At 39.2% G+C, this 19,924-nt stretch overlaps 3 protein-coding genes across 4 annotated transcripts in view; 2 read left to right on the top strand and 1 right to left on the bottom strand.

Moving 5' to 3' along the window:
* The window catches only part of LOC122415821 (fibrillin-2-like), a 39,341-nt gene extending 28,447 nt beyond the window's left edge, over positions 1-10,894 (top strand). For both annotated transcript variants that reach the window (XM_043428324.1, XM_043428325.1), the window contains exons 23-37: positions 1,652-2,095; positions 2,178-2,933; positions 3,764-3,909; positions 3,992-4,100; positions 4,208-4,486; positions 4,560-4,985; positions 5,467-5,715; positions 5,799-6,002; positions 6,155-6,280; positions 6,456-6,695; positions 6,890-7,062; positions 8,672-8,866; positions 9,003-9,260; positions 9,383-9,589; positions 9,814-10,894. In XM_043428324.1, the coding sequence (XP_043284259.1) occupies positions 1,652-2,095; positions 2,178-2,933; positions 3,764-3,909; positions 3,992-4,100; positions 4,208-4,486; positions 4,560-4,985; positions 5,467-5,715; positions 5,799-6,002; positions 6,155-6,280; positions 6,456-6,695; positions 6,890-7,062; positions 8,672-8,866; positions 9,003-9,260; positions 9,383-9,589; positions 9,814-10,035 (4,034 nt within the window). In that variant the 3' untranslated portion in view covers positions 10,036-10,894. The remainder of the gene's footprint in view (positions 1-1,651; positions 2,096-2,177; positions 2,934-3,763; positions 3,910-3,991; positions 4,101-4,207; positions 4,487-4,559; positions 4,986-5,466; positions 5,716-5,798; positions 6,003-6,154; positions 6,281-6,455; positions 6,696-6,889; positions 7,063-8,671; positions 8,867-9,002; positions 9,261-9,382; positions 9,590-9,813) is intronic.
* Positions 10,895-10,908: 14 nt separating this feature from the next.
* On the bottom strand, positions 10,909-13,450 carry LOC122416572 (galactose mutarotase-like). Its single transcript, XM_043429637.1, has 7 exons — positions 13,350-13,450; positions 13,027-13,157; positions 12,716-12,960; positions 11,776-11,949; positions 11,469-11,704; positions 11,188-11,356; positions 10,909-11,106 (listed from the first exon to the last, which is right to left on the bottom strand). Exons 1-7 carry the CDS (start codon positions 13,448-13,450, stop codon positions 10,909-10,911), a joined length of 1,254 nt encoding a protein of 417 aa, XP_043285572.1.
* Positions 13,451-14,010: 560 nt separating this feature from the next.
* Positions 14,011-19,787, top strand: LOC122415823 (retinal dehydrogenase 1-like). The gene is made up of 10 exons (XM_043428326.1): positions 14,011-14,149; positions 15,823-15,927; positions 16,151-16,252; positions 16,439-16,604; positions 16,798-17,102; positions 17,271-17,373; positions 17,956-18,254; positions 18,355-18,563; positions 18,702-18,776; positions 19,182-19,787. Exons 1-10 carry the CDS (start codon positions 14,117-14,119, stop codon positions 19,249-19,251), a joined length of 1,467 nt encoding a protein of 488 aa, XP_043284261.1. The 5' UTR covers positions 14,011-14,116; the 3' UTR covers positions 19,252-19,787.
* Positions 19,788-19,924: the final 137 nt, after the last annotated feature.

The raw sequence follows: 19,924 nt of genomic DNA, 5'->3' as shown, positions 1-19,924 counted from the left end.
CCCCACATACAAAAGTCCACGCTTACTTACTCGATATTTTTCTTTTTCGTATCTTTTCTTCAATTATTCTTTTCACTTACATTTTTCCTCATCATTGTTTTATCCACCATAGGAAAGAGACCAAAACCCATCCCTTTTATTTAACAGACTCAAGAGTATTTTCTCTATAAGCATGGTAAAAAATCTTTTCAGACACTTCACATGTTTATATTGTAAAGTATGCTCGGGTAACCCTGAAAAAAAATTGTATGTATGGTAAAATGTTTCACGTATTCGGTGTTAAGAGGACGGATCAGTCGGTATATTGCAGCCATGAGTGCGAGAGAGATAGCTGCAAATTTCGAAATCGAAATTCTTTGACAAAGTTTGACCGATTAAAAAAAGGCTCTGTCAGTCGATTTTTGCCATCGTTCTGCGTAGGCTGACAGAGCCTTTTTTTAATCAATCAAACTGTGTCAAAGAATTTCGATTTCGAAAATTCCAAGTGAGGTTAATCGACTGATCCATACTCTTAATTCGTGTATTTATCATAAAATTTACTATGCTGACAGTCGAAATTTGTGATTTGCAATACATTTCCACTCATCGATAAGTGCTAGTCTGACATGATGAATAACACTTGAAAACGAAACGAAATGTAGTTTTGACGTGCATCACTTTTTGCTGTCCACGTGAAGCTGTTTAGAATTGAAGGGAGGAAAAATGAGAAAATTCAAAAATTACAATGCTGTTTGTAATCGGTGGTTAAATACTTTGAAAATTCTTGAAAAATAATATTTTTCTCACTATATTTTGCTGTACTCGCAAATGTGTGCTCTAGTTTCCTCTTCCTTTTCACATTTTCTACATTTGCTTTCCCTGTACCTTCTGGATCTTTCCCTTTCCTTCAATTGCAGTTCTTGTTCCATTTTCACTTGTGTTACCCTTTCTGTTATATTTTCCACCCCCGCTGTATCACCTTCTCTTATCCTTTGCCATATTTTTCCTTTTCCTACTTCTTCCATTGCTTCCTTCGTTCCCATTCCCCATTTTGACGAATTTCCATTTAGGATTCCTCTTACCTATTCTTTTGAGCATTTTTTCGGCCATCGATCTTCTTGCATCTTCACAATTTGTTCTAGGAATTTCGCTGCTCTTCTCCACATTTGCATCCCTTTTGTTCCTGACTTCATTTTCCATATGTAGGGTAGTGTATTTCTATTTAGCCCCATAGCCATTTTGACGTAGCACTTCCATCTGTTCTTTCCTCTTCCATCCCCATACAACATCCCACTCTTCGCTATGGCGTCCATCAGTGAAATTTTTTTCCTCACTCAAATTATTAGTATCTTTTATCTTTATTTTTTCGTTTCCAGTTTGAAATGTAAGTTTTATCAATAATAAGAGCAAGCTATAATTTCAAATTTCTGATTAACACAAAATTTCAATATTTTCAGTTTTGTTTTTCTTAGTTTGCATTTTAATTTTTATCAATAACAGTAAATTTAAAATTCAAACAATGAAATAACTGACGGTGAAACTCGATGATAAAAGAACTCGAATCACGGTCAAAAGTTGAGTGAAGTTGTCAAATAATAATGAAAAAGGATCGCCAGGTCATAAATATATTTGGAAACGTTGAAAATGGTGAGGAAGAATAATAATGTTACAGACAGACGAGAATCGTTGTGTTTCACGGGGTACGAGCCACGAGGGAATCGTCCCCAGTGCATATTCGACATGTCATCGTCAGTGACGAAAGCAACGTGCTGTTGTAGCATAGGAAACGCCTGGGGCAATCGTTGCGAGGAGTGTCCGGAGGTTGGGACCAAAGAATTCGAAGACTTGTGTCCGGGTGGTCCCGGGTACCGGCCGAACCGAGTGACGGTCATTTTGGAAGACATAAACGAGTGCGAGGAGCACGAGAACATTTGTCAAAATGGTCATTGCACTAACACTTTTGGCAGTTTCATGTGCTCCTGTAACGAGGGATTTATTTTGGACGAAACGAAGACGAGTTGCGTTGACATTGACGAGTGTGCTCTTCACCCTTCGATTTGTGGGGTCGGTCGCTGCATCAATGATCAGGGCAAATACCACTGCGAGTGTCCAGAAGGTTTGTGATCAAAGATATTCCACGAAGGCACCAATTCCCTAGCAGTAAAGTGTTAATCGATGATTTTGTTTACTGACTTCAGGCTACATGTCAATGCCAGGAGGCAAAGAGTGCGTCGACATGAGGAAAGAGCTGTGTTACGTGAATTACGAATCCGGGCAGTGCTTCAACCCGATGATCCATCCCCAAACGAAAATGTTGTGCTGCTGTTCAATGGGCGCAGCCTGGGGAACACCCTGCGAAAAATGTCCGGGCGAAAGGACCCGAGAACACGAGATTTTGTGCGGCATGGTGCCCGGACAAATAATGAATCCGATCACGAATCACACGGAGGAAATTGACGAATGTGCGCTCATGCCGACCATGTGTACACACGGACGTTGCCTCAACACTCCAGGAAGTTTCGAGTGCCAATGCGACCGTGGCTACATTTACGACGAGGATTCTCATCAGTGCATCGACGAAAACGAATGCCTCCAATCGCCCAACCCTTGCGCCGGTAATGCCCAGTGCATCAACCTCCAAGGAAGCTTCGAATGCCGATGCCCAGCTGGCTACAAACTCGGCATAAGTCAACGCAGCTGCATCGACATCGACGAGTGCTACGAGAGACCTGGCATCTGCAGCAATGGCGCATGCAACAACCTCCAAGGAAGCTTCCAGTGCGTTTGTCATTTAGGATTTGCGCTCACGCGCGATCGTGACAGCTGCGTTGACATCGACGAGTGCCAGAGGAATCCTAATATTTGCAACAATGGCACCTGCGTCAATACCCTCGGATCTTACAAGTGTCAGTGTTACCATGGATTCAAACTGAGCCCCAACAACGATTGCGCAGGTCAGACTTCCCCCTCGAAGAGTTTTAAATCTCGATTGGTTGACAAGTTCTTCTTCAGCACGAATTTATTCGAGTCTAGCAGCCGGATTCTTCCGAGTTTTATCGAGATTTTTTCGCGAGGACGAAACATAGACTTTTCAGATTTGAAGGCTTGATTTATTGGCATTTCAACTCTATGAAAGGATTTTTGAACTCTGATATCTCGCGTAGATTCGGTGTGAAACTACTCCACAGGAACTCATATGTTTCTCTATAGACTCCACGATTCCGGACGATCGGCTGATCCGAGACGAAAAAACCAAAGAGCATTTTGACTTTTAAAACGGTGGCTATCAGCTCAACTACTTTCTATTTTGAATACAGAAATATTAAAAATTGAAGGATTATTGAGCTATGAAAGATTTTTGAAAATTTAAATCTTGTGTTTGAAAGTGCAAAAATCCTTCGATTTCTAATATCTTTGTACGATTTTAGTTCAGGCTCTAGCCGCTGCTTTATAAATCAAAACGCTCTTCGGTTTTTTCATCTCGGATAAAGCAATCCCTGGGAATCGTAGAAACCATGGAGAAACGTATGGGTTCTTATGGAGTAGTTTTACATCGAATCTACCCGAAATATCAGAGTTTAAAAATTCTATCATATAGTTCAAATACCAATAGATAAACCCTTCAAAATTCAAAAGTCTGCGTTTTTTCCTCGCCGCAAAAAAAATCCCTAGAAAACCCTAAAAAATTCGACTGCCACACGGGTCGACCCCCTTAATAAATCCCCGCTGGAACGTCATTCAGTACTGTTACTGAGATTCACCACATCGGACGTTTTTTTCGCAGACATTGACGAGTGCAGAGTGATGCCTTTCCTGTGCAGAAACGGCAGATGTAGAAACACCATCGGAGCCTTCAACTGCGAGTGTGCCGATGGTTACGTTTTGGCTCAGGATGGACAACACTGTCGTGACATTGACGAGTGTAAAGAAGTAAGAATCGTCGGAGCAGAGGCCTGGACTCACTGAGCGCCGTCAACTTCGACGTGTTGAGAACAAATTTCTATTGTTTTAGATTCCTGGGCTGTGTCCGACGCCAGGAAGATGCCAGAATCTCATGGGATCGTACATTTGCAGTTGTCCGCCTGGATTCGAGTTGGATAATTCCAAAAGAAGATGCGTTGGTAAGTGAAACCGAATGACTCGAATTGCAGTTATGCTGGAATTTAATGAATTCAATGATTGGTTATGTCGTCCGAATTAACCAACCAATTAAACGACTTGGCTCTAGACGTCGACGAGTGTGTCGAGACGAAAAACATTTGCGAGAATGGTCGTTGCATTAACACCGAAGGTGGTGTCATTTGCGAGTGTCCTGAGGGATTCAGGCTCAGTGAGAAGGTCAATTCGATGACGTGCATCGACTTCCGCGAGGAACAGTGCTACGATCATTTCCGACGGGGTCAATGTTCAACGCCACGAGAAGGTGGCATGACGAAAAAGCACTGTTGTTGTACGATGGGCAAAGCTTGGGGCAGGAATTGCGATCAGTGCCCCAGAGAGCACAGCGGTGAGGCGCAAATTATGATAAAATTAACAAAAATGGAGAACGTCATCAACGAAACTCGACGCTCTTTTTTTAGAGGAATTCAAAAGACTGTGTCCCGAGGGACCAGGCCGAGACGACACCGGTGTCGACCTCAACGAGTGTCTTTTCATGCCTGACGTCTGCTCCGGTGGCGACTGCATCAACACTGACGGTTCCTTCAGATGCGAATGCCCCCCAGGCTACGTTCTCGACGACACTGGACGCCGCTGCATCGACCACGACGAGTGCCTCAGCTCACAAAACATCTGCGGCAATGGCACTTGCAGCAATGTCGAGGGCGGCTTCGAATGCTTTTGCAACAACGGTTTTGCTCCTGGTGCCAATCAAGTCTGCGAGGACGTCAACGAGTGCCTTGAACTTGGCAATCAATGTGCGTTCCGATGTCACAACGCTCCTGGATCGTTCAGGTGCATCTGTCCTTACGGATACGTTTTGGCTGCGGATGGAAGACACTGCATAGGTTTGTCATTATCAGTTTTGGGAAAAAAGTCTTCTCAATATTTGGTTGCAGGAAGGCCGATGTTACCAATCAAGACATCGATTTTATGGCTTCTTCTTTCGTTCCGGACCGTGCGTGAGCTATGGAGACTGTGAAAACATTGAAAGCGATTAAAATTTCGGAAAAAAAATCGTTTTAAAAACAATCAAATGTGCTTTTCGTTCGACCAACAACGATCGCATTCGAGACCGGAATGACGTGAAAGGAAAAAACTGTTTGAATCGAATGACGTTTTAAACGTCGTCGAAACTGAAACCTCGAATGCAACAATATTTTCTCGATCGAGACGTGATAAAAAATAATCATTCGATTCCGTTAAATAAACGCTGCGCACACGGTCCCTGTTTGATTCTAAGAAAATAAATTTTTTAAATCAACCCACGGTTTCCTTCTTTCGTTTCTATCTCAATCTCATTTGCTTTGTTTTTCATTTTCCCTGAAGACGTTGACGAATGTTCCACTCCAGCGAACAACTGCAAGTTCCAGTGCAAGAATTTGATCGGCAGTTTCATGTGCATTTGCCCACCTGGATACCAGCAAATCGGTATGACGGACGAGTGCAAAGACGTCAACGAGTGTTCCGTCAATTCCGGCTTGTGTAGGAACGGGCGATGTTTGAATTTGGAGGGAAGCTATCAGTGTCTTTGCCAGGAAGGTTTCGTGCAGAGCCCCGATGGGAAATCTTGCATCGGTGTGTAGACGCGCTCGAAATTGTTGACGACCTTTCTCGAATCCTCCAAAATCTTCGAGATTCAACGATTCCTGTCGTTTCAGATCGTCGAGTCGGTTACTGCTTCCTGAGAACAATCAGCGGACGCTGCTCAGCGAGAACTTCCGACGTGCGAACAGTTACCAAAGCTGATTGCTGCTGCACGATGGGCGCAGCTTGGGGTCCCCACTGCGAAATTTGCCCATCGAAAGATTCCGAAAACTACAACGAACTTTGTCTGGACAAAGGATTTTCCGTCGACGGTCAAGGTCGAGTGAAAAAACTGTTTGAACCCAATCATCGAGTCTTTAGAAACAAATAGTGACTGCAGCTGTCATCGATTGACGGAAAATCTTCACCACGATTTTTATCCTTGTTTTTCTTAACGTGCAAATTAAATATGAATTTTTTCGATTTTCAGATATTGACGAGTGCAAAGCGATCCCTGATCTTTGTAGAAATGGCATTTGCGTAAACACCCTTGGCTCTTACCGATGCATCTGCAACAAGGGCTACAAAACTGATCACGCTGGCACTATATGTTTAGGTGAATGGACATAAACGAAGATATAATAAAAATCATGAAAAATACTGAAGAAAGATGAATTTAAGGGCAATCTGAAAAATTATTTTCACAAATTAATCGATTTTCAAAAGCATTTACAAATTAATTTATTTCATTGGAATAAAAGTGAATCGTTGACTTTCAATTACTCTTACAGACATCAACGAGTGTGAGCTCACACCGAAGCCCTGCAAGTTTAACTGCCAAAACACCGAGGGCAGTTTCACGTGCTCTTGTCCATCTGGATTCATACTAAATCCGGACGGCGTTAATTGTCGGGATCTCGACGAATGTGCAACTGGCAATCATTTGTGTCAACAGCAGTGCATCAACACCGAGGGCAGCTACACCTGCAGCTGTCGAGACGGCTATACTCAACACGGAGATTCCTGTCACGGTAATTTTATCAGAAGTTTTAATAGAAATAGACACATGAATTAACTTTGTTATTTCATTTTTCATTTTTCTCACTCTCATCGAAGAAACGAACCGCCGCAAAACTCAAACATTGAAAAAAAAGTGTGAAAATCTTTCGAAAAAAATCGATTTAATTCGATGGTTTCAATGACGAAAAAATGTAATTATTTGCAGACATCAACGAATGCGAGCAGCACGGAACTTGCCCGAAACCAGGAACTTGCATAAACACTCTCGGAAGTTTCCGGTGTATTTGCCCGAGAGGATTCAAGCTCGATCACACTGGAACTTTCTGCACCGATAACAACGAGTGTGCGGACGATGGAAATTGCGAACATGGATGTCAGGTATTGAAAATAGTGCAACAAAACGTAAGAATTAAAACAACGCTTAATTTTCTTCAATTCTCCCTTTGAGATGATTTTTACGTCCAACACACTATACACCGAGGAGAATTGGGAAGAAAAATCGACAAAATTTCAACAAACTATTTTAAAAACGATCGAATCGTAGTAGATTTTAATCATAATTTACCATTTCGTGTCGTATTTTTATTAACGAAGTTCACGCGAATCTAATGGAAATAAAAAATTCCAACTTTAAGAGTTGAAATTTGGAAATATGCTAAAAATGTACACCGTGCATCTACACCCGGAATTATTATAGGATCTATCCTTCCAGTTGTCGAGAAAACAACTAACGAAAATCACATTTTTTAAAGGGTTACACACAGGCTCTTATGGCAGGCACACTTCCTGTGCGACGATTTGGATTAAAAAAAAAGAATCCTCCCAACTTTAAGGTAACTCCTGTACTGCATGCTAGTCAAATGAGTGCTAAATTTTCAAAACGCTTTTAGACCAAGTTCAACCTACCGATTAAACTTATTGTTAGCAGATATGTATTCAAGCATATTTTATTAACGTGAAAAAATATTTAAAACGATAGTTTTGCAAAACTATCAACTGATAGATGCAAATTTCCATGATGACACATTTTCACAGCTATTTTTCAAAGAATCATCTGTATTTTTTAACCGATTTTATTGCACCAAGTCTCATTTTGTTCCTCAACTGATCCTCTACCAATTCACCACGTAGATTTTCCTTTGAACTCATTCCTGAGAGAAATTATGAATGAAAAAGTTTTTTCACTTAATTAACAATTAGCTGCAACAGTGAAACGATCAAGTTAAAAAAACAACTACATGGTGGATTCGTTGAGGATCAGTTGAGAAACGAAATGAGACTTGTTGCAATAAAATCGGTGAAAAAACGCAGATAATTCTTTGAAAAATACCAGTGAAATTGTGTCATCGTGGACATCTGCATTTATCAGTTGATGGTTTTGCAAAACTAGCGTTTTTAATATTTTTACATTTTAATAAGATATGCTGTAATACAAATCCACTAACAGTACATTTAATCGGTACGTTAAACTAAAAGCGTTTTGAAAATTTAGCACTCATTTGACTAGCATGCAGTACAGGAGTTACCTTGAAGAGACATAAACGAGAATCAGAAAATAAACTGTTTTTAGACATCAATGATGTCTTGAGAAAGCCTTGTTACCGGTGAAAATCACTTGGGAATGGGAAAAGAAAAACACTTATTTGAGATAAGCGAGTAATGAGGACATGAACGGTGGAAGGTTTGACAACACCATGGGCCAGCTGGTTTAAAATATAGATATGCATACGCATGTAAATAGAAAATGGCTGTTGTGACATTTTGCGTGACGATTTGACTACGAAATTATTTTAACCGCTATCATTGTATTTAAAATCGATCAATCTTAGCAAATAAGTTACATATAATTTGAGTAATTGCGAGAATAAATTTTAATCGTTTCTTTGATCATGAAAATAGCAAAAAAGTTGAGTTATTTTTTTGAATGACAAGTGAAGCATGATCTCTTCCTTAATAATTAATCGATATTCGGTGCTTTTTTTTCTAGAATTTAATGGGAAGTTATCGATGCGGATGTCCCGAAGGATTCGTTCAGCATCTATATTACAATCAATGTATAGACGAGAACGAGTGTTCGAATTCGCCGTGCGGTGAAAACGCTTGTATCAATACAATCGGTAGTTACAAATGTGGCTGTCCGGATGGTTATCAATTTGACAATAATTTGCAAATTTGTGTTCAGGTGAGACTTCTATTGAAGCAAAAACAAACAAATTAGAAGAGAAGATTGATCGACAAGTCGAGAAAAATGTTGAAATCCCACAAAATTTTGTAACTGGAATCGATTTTTTGGTCATCTTTTTCATTTCTGAGTTCAGGTGAGCGCTGGCTGCATGGGAAGTCCTTGCGCTTTTGGCTGCACCCCGAACGGGCCAAATGGCTTTTTGTGCGGTTGTCCAACGGGTTACCAAAGAATAGGTCAAGGTCATTGTCTCTCAACGATAAATCCCATAGCACAGGGAAACTATGGCGAAGAGATTGGAAATGTACCAACCTTTTCGATAAACTCGGACTCGTATCACGTGCCGCCGAGTGACGACAAGATTATTTCCACCGAGGGATGTTTCTCTTGCAAAGTGAGCAATTTTTCCAGTTTTTTTCACCCTCCATTTCACCCGTTAAAACAAACATTTTAATGTTTAATCTCAATTTTGTCTTTTTTTTTTTTAATACCAATCTAATTATGCGTTTTCAACAGATCAACAATAACAAAGAACGTCACAGAAGAGGAACGAAAGTGCACTCGTTATCGAGCAACAAAACCATCGGTGCGAAAGCGTCGGGGAAAAAACGTGTGTCACGAAAAGCCAAGCGACATCATCACGGTGAAGAGAAAATCCTCAAATTGAATCTTCACCAAACGAAACACAAAATGCGAGTAATCAAACTGCAGCCTGCGATCAAGGTAAATTTCATAAATCGTTATATATCTCTGTGAAAATTGAATTCTGAAAAGCTCGCCAAGAGTCAAAGCTTTTCGAAAATACTGATTTTCCGATTTCAGTTATGCTCTTGGCTTAGAAATAACACTAAAAAATTCACTTCATTTTCATTACGACCAAAAACTACCAAAATCAACAGATCAAACTGAGAATTGTAATCAACGTTTTTTATCAACCCTTTTACTAGGACGAAAAAGTGGAGTATTCTATAGTACGTGGTAACAAGAACAACCATTTCGAGATCGTGACCGAGCAAGGAATATCGGCCCTGCATTTCCGCAACCGTCTCAAGCGAGCTGGAGAATTCAATATCGTGATACACGGCAAGCCTAAAAACGGAATAACGGCGGAGAATGAAATTTGGGAAAAGCCACTAACGTTCAGGGTGCACCTAGTAGTGTCCGAATAATAATAGTAATAATAATAATTATTATTATTATTATAAGAGTAACCATTTCGTCTTCTGATTAAGAAATACTTTTCTGTCGTCTTTTGTTATAATCGTTAGTCTTCTAGCAGACGAAGGTGGATACGTAACGACGAAAAGAAAAGTGAGGAAACAAAAAAAGGAGAAAATATGCAAACAGCAAGACCGTGACGTGCTCGCTATTTACGCCGCTTAGATAAATAAGTAATACAATGTTTCTCGAAACGAGATATCGAAGCAAAGATAACGATTCGAAAAACGAAATATTAACATTATGATTAAATTATAAAATGAAATTGACTTGCCCGTTAAACTAGGAAGAGAAAAGCTAACGGAAACGTAATTCGTCACTGCCGAGGTGCCTTTCTTCGGAGCAAGCATTTTCATCGCGATTTTCAACTTTTCCGGATAACACGTGTATCATATTTATCCCGTTTTATTATTATTATTGTTATTATTATTATTAATAATTATTGATTATTAATTATTATTCAACAACGTAAAGTTGAAAAGTAAAAAAAAACGTCTAAAATGGGAGGAGAAAAGAGAAGAAAACGAAGAAACTGCCAAATCGTGTTCAAATCTTCCGAGCACATTTTATCGTAGCTAATCTAACGTCTAACTTTTAGGATGTAACAAATGTATCTTGACATCAAAGAGTCGTAGTAAAGTTCATAGAATATTTCATTTTCATTCGAGTTCTTCCTTGGACCAATTTATCAAAGGTTTATTTATATCGGAAATTTTCACTTCGGATTACCAAACGATAAAATGTACGTATTTTTATGTTTTTTTGTGTCAAGTACTTTTTGTTTGAACAATAAATCGTGTGTCTAAAGTTTTTTTCATCTGGCTTCAACGATCTCTTGATTTTGTTCCGAATTTGTAGGACAAATCGTGGTGGTAAATTTCACCAGGGTTCACGATATTATTCCAGTACGAAAATTCGTCGGAACAGTCATTGAGTGGGGATAACACGAATCCTCCATGACGCCTGTACAGAGCTCCATCTTTTCCACGCACAAATAAATCTCTCCTCGACGTTTCGTCGTCCTTGAACGAGTATGAGATTGAAACAAGATGTTTTTTCTCGAAGATAATTTTTTGGCAGTTCAACTATTAAAGTTTACGTACTAAGACGATTTTCTCGGCGGGAACATCGCCACCGGCTCTCCCAAAACGATCCTCTGCTCTGGAAACATGCTTTGGCTCGAAATCAGGAAAATCGTTCAACGTTGAAAACTTTAAATGCGATTTGTTCGAATATATTTCCATGAAGCGTCCTGACTCCGGATGGATAATTCTTGAAAGAAAACGATTTCGTTGATTTATTGTCTCGTAGCTTTTGTGCTGTTTTATTTTTGTCTTTCGTCCTTTATTGAGAAAAGGCATTTTTTCGAGTCCGAGTACAGTACCTGGCGTGGAATCGGTAACACCGATCGCTCGGACTGTTTATTCGCAAATTATGATTGTAACCACCACCAGAAATGTGGTAAATTCGATTTTTCAAACGAGTTGGCATTCTCAGATCGTAGAAATTGGGATCGACTTTGGAAACTCGGTTGAACCATTCTTGGCCCGGCCCACTCGGCCCGAATTTTTCAGTGTTTATGCTCACGATATGATCCTCCAATTCTTTAACCCCCGCAGCCTATTTTGCCACGAACAAAAGAAAATCGATAAGCTCATTTTTCTTCAGGTTTTAAAAGCCAAAATTCTTACGTGACCAGCAAGATTCATGGGACACAAAACAGTCATATTCACTGGCATCGACTCAGTCACTGTCGCTCGCATGTTTATGTTCAATTCGTTCTTATCAGTCCAACTGTATTTTACTTGTATTAACATATCGCCGAAGCGTTCCCTCGTTCGCACTCTTTTGACGTAGGACATGATCTATTTTCGAAAGAAAAATAAACTTCTATCAATTGTTATCGAGTTATCACGAACTGAAACGTCGATTCAATAATCATGAAACTTTGCTCAGTTTTGTAAAGTTTTTATGCCCAATTCTTCAGCAAATGCGACTCCGTCGCACGCTTGTTTATCGTTACCAAAAAACGAATAATTTTTCATTCAAGAATCGAGCTATAAAAAGGGAGAGAAGAAAAAAAATGATGCAACTTCATGAGTTTCTAATGTCGCGTGATTTTCATTGAAATATTCAAAATAAATGTTCCATTTAAGGTAGTTCTGCAGCTAAGTGCCGTATAAAAAGTAGTGTGCTGCCCCTTTTCTGTGTGAACATCATTCCTTGTGAAATATGTTCCAAAAATCATTCAAATTATCGTTAATGATCAGTACAACAAATATATGCTTACGATATTTTACTGAAATTTCATAATTGCTCGTGATTTTGGAATTTTTATATTTTTTCTCTTGCCTGCTAAAAGCTAGGCGGTAAATCATGTTTTTTTTTTTTTAATTTTTTCTTCAGAAGATACTCCAACACTGTGTTTTTCAAAATCAAAATCGTAAGAGCCTTTCTCGAGTTGTTTCGTAAAACTTTAACTTGCAGTGTCTGAAAAACTATACGTAAAACTACTTTTTTTCAATCGATTCGTTGGATTTCCCTGCGCATATTTTTTTCAAAACCTTCGAAAGAAATCGGGCTTTGCCATTGAACGCCCTTAATCGCGACGAAAATGAAAAACTCTCTTACTACTTGCTCCCCTAAAATACAAGACTCCCAATTAACGTTGTCGAGAGTATCGAATTTTTCATTCTCTTCACGATCCTCCTTCGCACGAGCTCCGAAACGATTTCTATTATTCACGGTCTCGAATCTTTCGTTCTCTCGATAATCTCCCTGCGCACGGATCTCGAAACAATCGTTTACGTCGAAATTCGACGAACGATTCCTCACGTTGTTGATTATTCGTCCTACATATCGGTTCGTCGAATATCCTGCTCGAAAATAGTAGAGTCAAATCCGAACATAAAAGCGCACTTCGATCGAAGGTTATTTCCCACCTTTCATATCGTCGAATCCAAAAGCAACGTCACTCAAAATATCCCGAGCGTTTGGAACTCTTATTGATTGAATTCCGGCCCCCCAGCTTATCAAACGAACGGATGCGGCGTTTTTATTCGTCATGGTATATCTTGAGAAATGCGAAATAACGATTACGTGCCGTCGCCGATGGGAAAATCGGTTCGCGAAAATAGGTTGAATTCGTAGGTCAATTGGGAGAAACAAAATTTCCAAATTTCCTCACAATTATGTGAGCGGTTGGTGATTTTTGAAATGACAATGAAAAACTCTGATTGTTCAAACAAAAACGAAAGCCCGTTACCTTCGAACAATGTTGAAGGATTTATCGTCCGATTCGGTCTCAGAATTACGAGGCACGAAACCAAATCCATCTTCTATAACAACGGTCCCATCGATTTCCATATTTTTTATAAAATCTGAATTTTTTTTACCACCAAAACCGATTTTAAGCTTGAAAATCCTTATCAAATATCCCGCACGAACGGAGGCGACGAATTTTGAGTAAAAACAGCAATGACATCGCAGAAAAAAGGAATGAGAGACTTGAAGTGATCTGCGAAGTGTCATATTTTTAGAGCAAAGAAAATCGTCTTTCATTCGCTATGACAAGATTCTTTTCGTTCTCCAAGGAATAACATCGTCGTCGCACCTTTACGAGCCATAAGATTTTTCAATTAAACGTCATGACGGTTTGGAAATTCATGTATGAATTCTCCTCCACGCAACTAAAGTGACACGCGATTCTTCTTTTTGTTACCCAACGGGTGTAATTTGAATAAGAAAAGAGTTTAAGTCGCCACGGGCGAAGAACGCGCTCTTACACAAACCATACAAAGTGATAAACATCTGCCTCACTTTGAGACCCAGAACTATAGCACTCCAGAGTTATCTTTGGTGGCGTCCCCGACCAGCCAGAATTACATTTCCCGCCTTAAACTCGGGCTCTGTATATATAAGTGTTTGTTAGCAACCTGCGATCGAAAATTTTCACTCCAAGCCGGCCGGTTTCAGGCGAAGGTTCTCTCGCGTCAGCTGTGAGTGCGATTCCTCGTCGCAAACCAACGTGACATGGCTAATAACGTCGTCGTGAAATATACCCAGGTAAATTGTCATTGGTCACGATCATTTGAAAAGTGAATATGTAAAGAACTTTGAGAAATGTTACGCGATGATTTTTTGGGGGAGGGAAAAATAATGAAAGGAGAAAGAAAACATTTCTGCAATCTCAGAATTTCGAAATTAGAAAATATTATGTTGAAATTCAACAGTTCTCGAAGTGACATGAGCAGTACAGTTTTGGTCAAAAGCATGAGAAATTCGTGAACTTTCTTTTCGTGGATAAAAAATCGAATACCTGATCTAAAAATCAATTTTAATATGACGATTTATCACTCCACGAAGGCTCGTGCTGGACTTTTAAAGCATTGTTATATTTCATTATTTATCGACGAAATCTGCAGAGGAGCCGAAGAGATTTTACTACGTTTTTGGAAAACTTTCTCCCGATTTCTTCACCTATAACTTAGGAAGTTTTGTGGCTCTGCGGAAAAGAATCGTGTAAAAGATTTTTAAAAACGGAACTGAAGCTTTTGCAGTCTCCTTTGAAGATATTTTCGGTGAATGGTGAGATCGATGACGCTGAAGTTTGCAACGTTGGAGTCCAACGAAATGATAAAAAAAAATTCTCCAATAATTCTAGTAATTCTCCAATTTCATTCCCTGTCGAATTTGCAATTTGTAGTTTTTCAACTTGCACCGATACTTCGTGAAATAAATAAATTGGTGAACTACAAATGTTTTTTTTCCTTCATTTCGTTGGACTCCAACGTTGCAAACTTCAGCGTCGTTGAGATCGTGTTTTCAAAGTCTTACAAGCACTTTCGTGTAGTCAAATAAAAAAGAAAAATATATCGTAGGAATGAAAAAAAAGAGCGAACTTCGATACTCGATTTTTGTTCGTCGAGACAGCTCACAAGGTGCCTACTACTTTTGTCCGAGACAGTATGTTGCATGCAGATGAATGTGGGTTATCTATGCAAAGAGGAACGTTAAAGCAGATAGCTGAATATTCGCGATCGCTATCCAAAATTACGCGATGATATTTTTTGTATACAAAAATGAATACGTATTGGACGGATTTGCAAAATTTTCAAATCGCTAATTACGCTAATTACCATGCAGTTTAGCAGCAAATTAATTATTCTATATCGACTTTTCTGACACTCGGTACTTCGGCACACGAAAGTCGTACACACATGAAAAGTTATTGAAAATATCCAAGATTTCGCAGAAAAAAATCGATCGTTGTATTTCGTGGATATTCAAAAATACTGGATAAATTTTACTTTCTTGAACCTTACCGTTGAAAATTGGCTGAAATATTAAAAAATATCTGATGAGAAGTCATATGTTCACACGTGTGACGTCAGTTCGTCCTGCTTTTGGTGATATTTTGTGGTTCGTTTGCTTCGCCACGTTTTTTTTGTCAGTTTTAACAAAACGACGATTTTTATCCCGGTGAACTTTTTTATCGTTGATTTTTTCATTTTCCTCCACTGCAATACTACTTCGGGCAGCGAACTGACTTCACAACCTGTAAAATTTGTAAACAAAACTGGCAGCGTGCCAACAATGGCAGCGGCACCACGCTAGTCAAAATGAGCTCTTCAAACGTTTTTTTATAATGAAATTGTATAAAAATATGTTGGTTTTAAAGTAAGTTTCGTATTTTGAAGTTTCGAATTGCAAATACGTTGTCACCATTTCCGTTTCAGTTATTTATCAACAACGAGTTTGTCGATTCAGTGAGTGGAAAAAAATTTCCAACGATAAATCCATCAAACGGGACGGTGATTGCTCTAGTTTCGGAAGGTGATAAGGTACGATGAAACCAATATTTTCCCCCCTGCATTTCGTACCCCATCCCATCGAAGTTTAATGTTATTTAAAAATGCGAAAATTAGACAACAATAAGTCGATTGGTTGTCAATTTAAATCAATCATGATTAACATCGATTTGCAAATCGATGTTTCCTCGTGATTTCTGCACTTGAACGTCGTTTGTCTAAAACTTCGTACCCCATTTATCCCATTCGCTCTCAGGATGATGTCGATAAGGCAGTTCGTGCAGCCAAAGTTGCCTTCGCAAAGGGCTCGCCATGGCGAACAATGGATGCTTCACAAAGAGGTCGCCTTATGAACAAGGTAAAATAAAATATTGTTCAAACACACAAAAAGACAATAAACAAAGGTAAAACAGGAATGTCCATTTTATTATTCGATGCTTCAACAGTCAATCGACTAGCATTTTAACAGCTTTTTTTTTGGATTGAGTACACTAATGTAAATGAGAATATTCTATTCGCATATGAATCAATAAATATTCTGTAGCTGGCCGATTTAGTGGAACGCGACATGGAGTATATTGCACACTTGGAAACTCTCGATAACGGAAAACCTTTGACAGCTGCCATGACGGATGTCAAATACAGTATCGATGAAATTCGTTACTACGCTGGATGGGCTGACAAAATACATGGGAAAACCATTCCTGCTGGTGTGTATACTTCACTTTTTATTCAATCGGTCAATTTTCTGCACAAAAAATTCTAAAAATATTTAAAAAAAAAAAAAAAAAAAAACCACCAAAAACCAAGAGAATAAATTATATCGAATATTATATTGTTTTTTTTTACTCTTGTAGCTTTTTCTCAGCTTATATGTTTGGATCCTTTTTTGTTCTTTTCTAGACGGAGGCGATCTCGTCCTCACTCGGAAGGAACCCGTGGGCGTAGTCGGTCAAATAATCCCATGGAATTTTCCGGTGCTCATGCTCTCGTTCAAATGGTCACCGGCTCTCGCAGCCGGCTGCACCATCGTCATGAAACCTGCCGAACAAACTCCCTTGACAGCTCTATACCTTGCCTCGCTCAGTAAAGAGGCAGGCTTTCCACCGGGCGTTATAAACGTTATTCCTGGCTACGGACCCACCGCGGGTGCTGCCATCTCCGAACATCCGGACATCCGAAAAATCGCGTTCACCGGATCCACAGAAGTAAGTTCACCGGTGAACGTAATTCGTCCATTCGTAGGATCGATGTGTTGTTTATTTTTTTATGAATAGATACACGAATGGTCTTCAAACTATAAAAAAACAATGTCCACGTAGAATTAATTCAGCTGTTCTCGTTGTCATTCGATCAAACGGATTGTACTCTCTCAGGTCGGACATAAAATTCTATCGGTAGCCGGCAAAACAAACTTGAAAAAAGTCACTTTGGAACTCGGTGGTAAAAGCCCTCTGGTCGTTTTCGAAGATGCTGACGGTTCGTAACAATCACTACAATCTTTAAGTTTAGCGAATATCATTCGAAAGCTCAACGGATCTGGAAAAAAAAGAATGACTACGGTTTCAAAAAAATTCGAAATATGACGCTGAAGTTTGCAACGAGATGATAAAAAAAAAAAAAAAAAAAAAAACCCCTCCAATAATTACAGTATTTCCAATTTCGTTCCCTGCCGAATTTGCAATTCGCAGTTTTTCAACCTGCACTGATAGTTCGTGAAATAAAAAATAGGTGAATTACAAATATTTTTTTCCCTTCATTTCGTTGGACCCGAACGCTGCAAACTTCAGCATTATTCGAAATTTTACTTATGCTAAAAGTTTATGAAATTCGTCGACTCGATCGAAGGATATTCGAAATTTTCCATCAGTGAAAATGTCGTTTTTTTCATTATTATTTATCCAATTATTATATTAATTATTGTATTTAAGTATTTCTTCAAGCAATTATTAGCGCATATAAAAATGTTTATTCACAATACCACTGAAAGTATAATCCTCAAAAATTTGGAAAAATCTATCGATAATATTCCTGTTGAAAATTCAACATAAAAAATTGCAGTTGCACATGCCGCGTTACTGGCACATTACGGACTCTACTTCAACGCCGGTCAAATGTGCATCGCAGCGTCACGGACCTTCGTACATTCCAAAATATACGACGAATTCGTGAAGCACTCGAAAGAATTGGCCCGAAAAATCAAAGTCGGTGATCCCTTTGACGCGACCAAGACACAGGGGCCTCAAGTCGACAAGGACACGTACGAAAAGATTTTGAGTTTGATTGAATCGGGGAAAAAGGAAGGAGCTTGTCTCGAATTGGGAGGTGAAGCCCAGGGATCAGTCGGATACTTCATCAAGGTGATTGACGAGTCCATGTTGAAAAAAATACACATTCGGTCAATAAATAACTCGATTTAAAAATCATCAATTTTCAATGTACATTTTCTTGCTATTCAAGCCCACGGTATTTTCGAACGTGACAGATTCCATGAGGATTGCAAAGGAAGAAATCTTCGGACCGGTCCAATCGATTTTGAAGTTCGATACGTTCGAAGAAGTCGTGAAGCGAGCCAACGACACTTCTTACGGACTAGCTGCAGGAGTCATCACCAAAGACATTAACAAAGCGATTCAATTTGCTGAGGAAGTGAACGCTGGAAGCGTGTGGTAGGAATCTTTACACATAAACCGAGTCTTCTTCGATTTTTAATCGCATTGAACATTATCAATCTTCGTAATTTAGTTAGCAATTTCCCGAATCGCGTATTCACCTTTTTTTAAACAGTCGTTGATGCACTTAACCAGGGTCAACAGCTATGCGACGATCACACCATCGACTCCATTCGGAGGATACAAGAATTCTGGTATCGGACGCGAAAAGTGAGTCAAATTATTCAATCCTTTCGTATCTTCCAACCAATCGTTCCAACTCGGTAATCAAGTAGACGAATTTTTCTAATTTTTAACCCGTAGAAACGACGCACTGGTGCACATTTGCACCGACGAAAATTTCACAAGTGTCTCGAACTTCAAAACTCCTTCAATCAATTTGGCCATTAATTCTTTCGTAAAACTTGATTTTTCAATTTTTTCAATAATTGTAATCGATTACTAAGGAATTTTTACCCCTAAAAAGTCTCGCTGTAAAATGAATTCGATACATTCATCGATGAAATAAAAACGTTTCGAAAAGTCCAAGTGCCAATTTGCACCAGTGCGGTCAAAATCAGTGCACTGGGTGTCTACGGGTTAACCCATTTTTCAAATCCCATTAAATCGTTACAGTGGATACGAAGGACTGGAAAACTATTTGGAAACAAAAACTATCTCGATCAAGCTCGCCGAGCCTCGTTAATTAAGGCCCGTACACTGTGATATGTCGAATTTATGTATTTAAATGTACCGCGTTGCGAGCATCCCTTCCCGGACTGAGAGGGGGAATCATCCGCTTTCCGAGCGAGGGATCTCATCGATCAACGAAATTATTATTAATCTCCTAGTAGTCAATCGAGAAAGACGTGTGCCGGTGATCAGATTCTGGATACCATTCTCCGTCTACATACATCGACAGCCCAGGCCTGGCATACAGGAGAACACCAAATAAGTGATCATCATCTTTCCGCACACGCAGATCCACATTTCTGTGGATCCGTGAAATCAAATATATGTATAAAAAAAAAAAAAAAAAAAAATAGAAACAAAAATAAAATGTATTCTCTATACATCCAAAGAAAAAACTTGACAACACAACAGTTTGTATAAACATCATTCGTCAAGTCGACTCCACGCTAGTGGCCCATCATCGACAGGGTCTTGTTATAGTAATTTTTGTATTTATGATATCCCCAGTGGTAAAAAGAACGAAATAAAAGCTACGGAAGTGACGGAAAACCGTTTACGATTAATTTTTTCAAGGCTTTTTAAATCGACTGGAAAGATTCTTCTTTTCTTTTCACTAATCGTGAGAAAATAGATTACACGGGTCAACAAAAAATTTCACACTGACATTTAAGGAGGTTGGATCGTGA

This window comes from Venturia canescens, chromosome 9 (genome assembly GCF_019457755.1).
Source record: "Venturia canescens isolate UGA chromosome 9, ASM1945775v1, whole genome shotgun sequence".
NCBI classification, from domain to species: domain Eukaryota; kingdom Metazoa; phylum Arthropoda; class Insecta; order Hymenoptera; family Ichneumonidae; genus Venturia; species Venturia canescens.
Note: the sequence above shows the minus strand (reverse complement) of the source record. Positions and strands in the feature narration are given on the sequence as shown.

Bases quoted from the DNA above. Each gene is read 5' to 3' on its own strand.
- LOC122416572 (XM_043429637.1), bottom strand. From the start codon at position 13,450: ATGGAAATCGATGGGACCGTTGTTATAGAAGATGGATTTGGTTTCGTG. The intron at 11,705-11,775 runs GTAAGAATTTTG...GTGGCAAAATAG, and splicing joins CCATGAATCTTGCTGGTCAC to GCTGCGGGGGTTAAAGAATT. The intron at 11,357-11,468 runs GTACTGTACTCG...TTTTCTTTCAAG, and splicing joins TGTTACCGATTCCACGCCAG to AATTATCCATCCGGAGTCAG.
- LOC122415823 (XM_043428326.1), top strand. From the start codon at position 14,117: ATGGCTAATAACGTCGTCGTGAAATATACCCAG. The intron at 17,374-17,955 runs GTTCGTAACAAT...AAAAAATTGCAG, and splicing joins CGTTTTCGAAGATGCTGACG to TTGCACATGCCGCGTTACTG. The intron at 18,255-18,354 runs GTGATTGACGAG...TTGCTATTCAAG, and splicing joins CAGTCGGATACTTCATCAAG to CCCACGGTATTTTCGAACGT.